This window comes from Diorhabda carinulata, chromosome 7, assembly GCF_026250575.1.
Source record: "Diorhabda carinulata isolate Delta chromosome 7, icDioCari1.1, whole genome shotgun sequence".
Classification (NCBI taxonomy): Eukaryota; Metazoa; Arthropoda; class Insecta; order Coleoptera; family Chrysomelidae; genus Diorhabda; species Diorhabda carinulata.
The window spans coordinates 12,643,801-12,650,281 of NC_079466.1; the positions used below are offsets into that span (position 1 = coordinate 12,643,801).

Sequence of the window (6,481 nt, forward strand, 5' to 3'; positions counted from 1 at the left end):
ATCTAACACCAGTGAACGATTTCAAAGTGAAATCAACCGAAAGTTTTTGTACGTTTTACATTTATTTTTTTACCCTAATATTATAAAAATTCAAATTGTTTTGTGTTTATTACGTTATTTAAAACAAAAAATTAATATTGTATTATTACAAAATGGCTTCTATTTCAAACACTAAACTTGACAACTGTTTTATTCATTTTTTTACTTTAAACTAATTGTTCATATCATCCACGCTTTTCGTACGTTTTTTATATTGTTTCCACTTTCCTTTTCGTTCAAACTCATTTTATATTTGAACTGATTCTGTTGTGTTTCTTATTTCCCTTTCAACATCGTTCTTTTCTCCATTGGCAGATGTTTTATTCGTTTTTTGTTAATTTCAACTTTTTTTGTACGTTAGTTCCACTTTTTTTCGTTAAATTCAATTAAATCAACATTTATGAAGTCAATTCTTGTTTTTTTTTCAAATACCCGTCAAATTTTTGAAAATATCACGCATAGCTTTCGAAATCCGACCAAACTGATGACTAGACTAAAGCTCAATGTCTTTTTTTTCTACCATGGATATAAAAACCTGTAAATACCTCAATATCGAGGTTAACTTACTATTATTTTTTTATCAAGAATCGATTTAATTGAAAAATAATTAAGTAAACCGTCGATATAAAGCTCGTTTATTGTGTGTTAAAATTTTCGAAAATTTATTTTTGGATGGTAAAATTAGATGCAGTTTGGAATTATTCGAAAATTTCGTTCGAAATAAACGATCTTTTTTCACCATAGTTTACAAATATCATACGAGGAATATCACTAACACCTACAAACAAGCTGAATAGGGCGAAATTTTTTTTAAAATTTGTACTAGATAATTAGAAAAAACCGAGGATTTTTGCTTGAAAAAAAATTTATATATATACAGGAGGAACAAAAATACGGAACTCTTACACACATAGCATATATATATATATGAGTATCTTAATTAATATATTCCTTGTATCAGCTGGGTCAAGTTAGATTATCATATTTGCCAACAAAGCTAATATCAAGCTAAAAAACACTCAGTATATAGGTATAATTTGCGTTTGTTCCTCCAGAGCAAATATCCCGCGATATTTCGGATAGAAAATGAGGTGAAAAATTCCATCCTCCATAACTAATTCCAATCACCTTGTACAACCGACGATTAGATTAAAAAATATCACCCTGTATACACTACATGTAATTGAAAAAAGTCGAAAATTTTAAACTGGTTACACTACATAACAATCGCATTTTAAAGAAAAAAATAATAATAAAATAAACGGAAATTATAGATCACGTGCTGATTCTACATGATGACGCATTTTCCTTTTTCGGCCCAAGGATTATTTTTTTTGTCGGGAGCGTGGATCAGAGGATCGTTCTTTTCGTTCTCCTCGACATATTCTCGCATCCTACGAAACATAAAAATATCATATACATATTGTACGAGGGTCGTCTGAAAAGTATCTGACTTTAATCACATCAGTACATATTAAAATAACAAATTGAAATGATTAGTGAAGAATTTTTAAAAAAACATGATCCTTAATTCTGATTTTTTCCATTGTTAGGTTTATAAAATATATAGCAACCCTCGTATATATCAGTGTAGAATATTTTTAGCCGTTTTGGCGTATAAAATCGCTATCATAGCAAAATATTACCAGGGGAATGTTGAAAATAATTTATAACAAATCACGTGTTTAACAAAAAAGGAGATGTTTTGGTATAATTTGAACGTAATATATTCGAAATGGAAAAATATTTTGAAAAACAAAAAAAAAACAATCGCAATTTTTAATTTTTCCAGTTTTAGTTCTATAAAATATTTAACAGCCCTCGTATGTATGGGTTACAAAATCAATTTTGTGTAATAATTATTTTTCGACGTTTTTGGCGTATAAAAATCAAAATTCTAACAAAAAATACCAGGGGAATGTAAAAAATAATAACTACAATTAAAATAATTTATATCCAATCACGTGTTTAACAAAAAACGAGATGTTTTGGTATAATTTGAACGTAATATAAATCGAAATGGAAAAATATTTCGAAAATAATGAAAATATTTTGGAAAACAAAAAAAAACGATCGCAATTTTTAATTTTTTCATTGTTAGATTTATAAAATATTCAACAGCCCTCGTATGTATGGGTTAGAAAAATCCATTTTGTGTAATAAGTAATTTATGACTTTTTGGGCATATATAAATATCTATTTTAACCAAAATTTACAAGGGAAAGTTGAAAATAGCATAATATCAAAATAAGTTGAAACAAATCACGTGTTGAAAAGATGAAGAAGATGTTATGGTATCCAAATATTATTATGAATAATTACAATATATTATCAAAAATAGGTTCGAAAATTATAATAAATATTTTAAAAATAAAAAAAGAAGACCATTTTTTTTCATTTTTGAGTATAGAAAATATGTAGCGACCCTCGTAAGTATGAATTACAATGTCAATTTTGTGTAATAATTATTTTTCGTCGTTTTCCGTGTATAAAAATCAATATTCTAACAAAAAATACCAGGGGAATGTTAAAAATAATAACTACAATAAAAATAATTTATAACAAATCACGTGTTCCACATTTTTAAACAAAAGAAGATATTTTGGTATAATTTGGAGATACCTCTATAAAAAAGAAAAAAACATTACAAAAATTGGCTCCAAAATAATGAAAAATATTTTAAACACGAAATAATACGATTAAAAATTTTATTTTATTCATTCATAGGTCCTTAAAATATGAAATAATTCTCGTAGCTATGAATTACAATGTGAATTTTGTGAAATAATCATTTTTCGACGTTTTGGCGTGCGAAGATCGCTTTTATAACAAAAAATACCAGGGGAATGTTGAAAATAACATCCACTATCAAAATAAGTTCAAACAAATCACGTGTTTATCATTTTTAAACAAAAGAAAAAAAGTTTTGTTATACTTTGGAGGTACCTTAATCAAAATGGAAAAAAATATTTCAAGAATTGGCCCAAAAACAATTGAAAATATTTCAAAAATAACAAATTTCATAAATTCTAATTTTGGCGTTATTAAGCTTAGAAAATACGTCGCTACCCTCTCATAGCTTGAAATTATACCTTCAATTTGGTATAAAAAGTATTTTTTCACTTCTGGACTTGTGTATAAATAGCTATTATAACAAAAAACACTACCAGGAGAAATTAAGATTGATAAGTAATATTTCGTGAAACAAAAACAACAAATAGATCGTAAATTCCTATATTTTTTCTCATAGTCAAGTCTAGAAAGTTATGTAGCAACCCTCGTATATCTCCGAATTAAAACGTCAATAAGAACATATAGTATTTACCTTGTTGAGGAATATTTGAATCGAAATAAGTAAAAAAAAACTTTTCGATACGCCCCTGTAAATAACTTTATCGTTTAATCGAAAAAAAAAAGAAAATAGCAGTTTTCCATTACAGACATCTTTTAAAAACATACCGATAAAGTGACTAAAATGGTTTCTGAAAAGTCCTTTCGGTGATAAAAATAAAAATTAAGAAATGATCAATAACGTGCATAAAAATCCTGTTAACAGATTTCCAAGGCTGTTATAATATTAAATTTTGAAACAAACATATTTACAAATATTCCTTATCTATATAAAGAAATATAAATACATGTTCCAACATCTGGTATCTACGTTGCCATATTGCGAAGAAATAACAAAATTATATATATAAAAACATCGAAAAATAAATTTAAAATTACCAAAAAAAAAGTGTCAAAACTTACGCAGCTATCGATTTCGATAAAGGCCAGCGCTCCATGGCCGCCTGATATTTCATATTCTCAATTTGCTTTTTCAAAGCATCCTTGTCCATAGTTGCTAATGTACTGGCGTCCATCTGGGCTGACGCTTTCGACGCGTAGCGCCGCGCAAGCGTCGATGATTAAATCGAAATCGAATAGATAGGTGGCGGTAGCGCGAGACGCGTCGGTGCGGCGAACTAAACCGCTGATTCGTTATATACGAGGTTCGGTCGAAATATCTACCGAAACATGCTTTTATTTATATCAATTATATACAAGGTGTAGTTTGAAATTTTTATGCGCGTAAATTGATTTACGAAGTTTAATTAGATAATTTAATTTTATTATTTTTTAAAATTTTTCAATTCAAAATATATAGATTCTAAGCCATTTAATTAGCACCGTAAATGCTAGAGGGCGTTGTTTCATATATTTTAGACTTTGTAATTTTTTACAACAAATTTTAAATAGAAGCATACGAATTTGATTAGGTCCTTTGAAAGTAAATTAAATTAACATCAAGATAGCGAAAACTTCATGTCGATATCTTTTTTTATTTCGACATATTTAAAAAATGTAAACTGCGAGACGTTCGTAAAAAAAACGCCCCCTAACATTTACGTTGCTAATTAAATTACTTAGAATTTATATATTTTGAATTGCTGGACAAAAGTTCTTTCGAACAACATACAGTTTATTGAAATCGGCTAAGCAGAACCGGACTTAGAAGCATTTATACATAACAAAGTTCCCACTCTCTCTCATCTCTTATTTGAAGAGATAGACTATAACTTGTGGGATGAAAAAATAGCAAAATTTGTTGGAAATGCGCTGAGGTTATTGAAAATTACGCAGGATTTGTTAAAGAGTGCGCAGAACTTCTTGAAGAATGAACAGAATTTGTTGAAATGTGCGAAATATGTTGAAAATGCGCATAACTTCTCGAAGAATACGGAGGACTAGTTGAAAATGTACAGAATTTCTTGAATAATGTGCAGAATTTGTTGAAAATACGCAGAATTTGATCAAAACGCGTAGATTTTGTTGAAAAATACATAGGATTTGTTAAAGAATGCGCAGAATTTATTAAAACTTCTTGAAGAATACGCAGAATTTCTGGAAAATGCGAAAAATTTTACGAAAATATGCAGAATTTGATGAAAATGTGTAGAATTTGTTCAAAATGCACAGAGTTTGTTTAAAATGCGCAGAATTTGTTTTAAAATGTGCATAATTTGTTGAGGAATGCACAGAATTGGCTTAAAATGCGCTGAATTTGTTAAAAACAGCACAAAACTTCTTAAAAATGCAAAAATTTTTATGAAAATACACAGAATTTGATGAAACTGCGTAGAATTTGTTTAAAATGCGCAGAATTTGTTGAAAAATGCACATAATTTGCTTTAAAATGCACAGAATTTGCTTTAAAATGCGCAAAGTTTGTTGAAAATGCGCGTAATATAATCCGTTAATGAGATATGGTCGTTTTTATTTATCCACCCGGTACATTTTAAATAAAAATGCGATTTTCGGAATATAAAATAGAACTGATACATAAAAAAATTTAATCGTTAATAAATATTATTATCTATGGAAAAAAAATAAACTTACGTGTATTATTTACGTTATTATGTTTTTTCTACGACTTATGTGTGTGTGTATGATATTTGAATACGTTTATACTGACAGTTGTGTGTTTAAAGATTCTAATTGAATATTTTGAAGAATCCGAACAAGTACAACAAATACACGATCTAAACTTATTGCAAAGGTAGGAGAAACTGGAAGGTAATATTGATAAAAAAAATAGATAACGACCGAGTATTCCGGATAACAGTCAATTCCCCCAAAAGTTGCTAATTATTTCTATACAAACGAAATAAACTCTGAATATTTACAATATAAACAAAAAATAAAACTGATTCACATTCAAATAATGATAAACACCTACAAATTAGTCTAATATGAACTTAACATAACCACAATTTGCTAAATTTCTTCCATAAAAGTGTGGTATTGCTGGAAATGCATATATATAAGCTATCACACCTCCAAATTGGAAAAAAAAAGAAGAAAAAACAGTAAAAGAGAAGAATCCATAATTTAGAACAATCTCGAACTATACAAAGTGTCACATAACTGAAATATTTGGTTCGAATGGACTATAACCTAATTTATATTCGATTATGATATTTCGATTTTTTTTTCGATACATATGAATAATTTCGAGAAGTATCAAAAAATGTTATACAAAAAACTGAAATCAATAATTTAGATTAATATCGAGTTATACAGTGTGTCGCATAACTTCGTATCAACCGAAACATTTGGTTCGAGTATTGAAATGGAAATGATTTTTTCGAATTCTGAACAGATAAAAAAATAAAAATTTGAAAAATACTCACGTCAACCGATGAATTCGTAAGCACAAAAAAACAACTACTGATAGAGAAATGGCAATAAAAATATGTAGGTGCAATAATCTAATCAATGATTTCCGGTTACGTTCAGTACAAAATACTATTATCAAATATATTTATTAATTACGAAAATAAACAGGGCGAAATATGAATAAAAAAATTCATTTCCTCCCAGGGTACTTTCGGACACTTCAGGTGTAGTTTTGACGAGATTGAAAGGATTTTTGGATTTCGTGTCCTGCATTAAGACT

At 28.1% G+C, this 6,481-nt stretch overlaps 1 protein-coding gene across 2 annotated transcripts; it reads right to left on the reverse strand.

Annotated features, from left to right (window-relative positions):
• Window positions 1-263: 263 nt before the first annotated feature.
• Window positions 264-6,277, reverse strand: LOC130896143 (guanine nucleotide-binding protein subunit gamma-e). 2 transcript variants are annotated; one of them, XM_057803959.1, is made up of 3 exons: window positions 6,216-6,277; window positions 3,793-4,049; window positions 264-1,433 (listed from the first exon to the last, which is right to left on the reverse strand). In XM_057803959.1, the coding sequence occupies exons 2-3, from the start codon at window positions 3,903-3,905 to the stop codon at window positions 1,328-1,330; spliced, it is 219 nt and encodes a 72-aa protein (XP_057659942.1). In that variant the 5' UTR covers window positions 3,906-4,049; window positions 6,216-6,277; the 3' UTR covers window positions 264-1,327. The 2 variants fall into 2 exon arrangements, with proteins under 2 accessions (XP_057659942.1, XP_057659941.1); XM_057803958.1 differs by lacking the exon at window positions 6,216-6,277 and adding an exon at window positions 5,422-5,588.
• Between the last annotated feature and the right edge of the window lie 204 nt (window positions 6,278-6,481).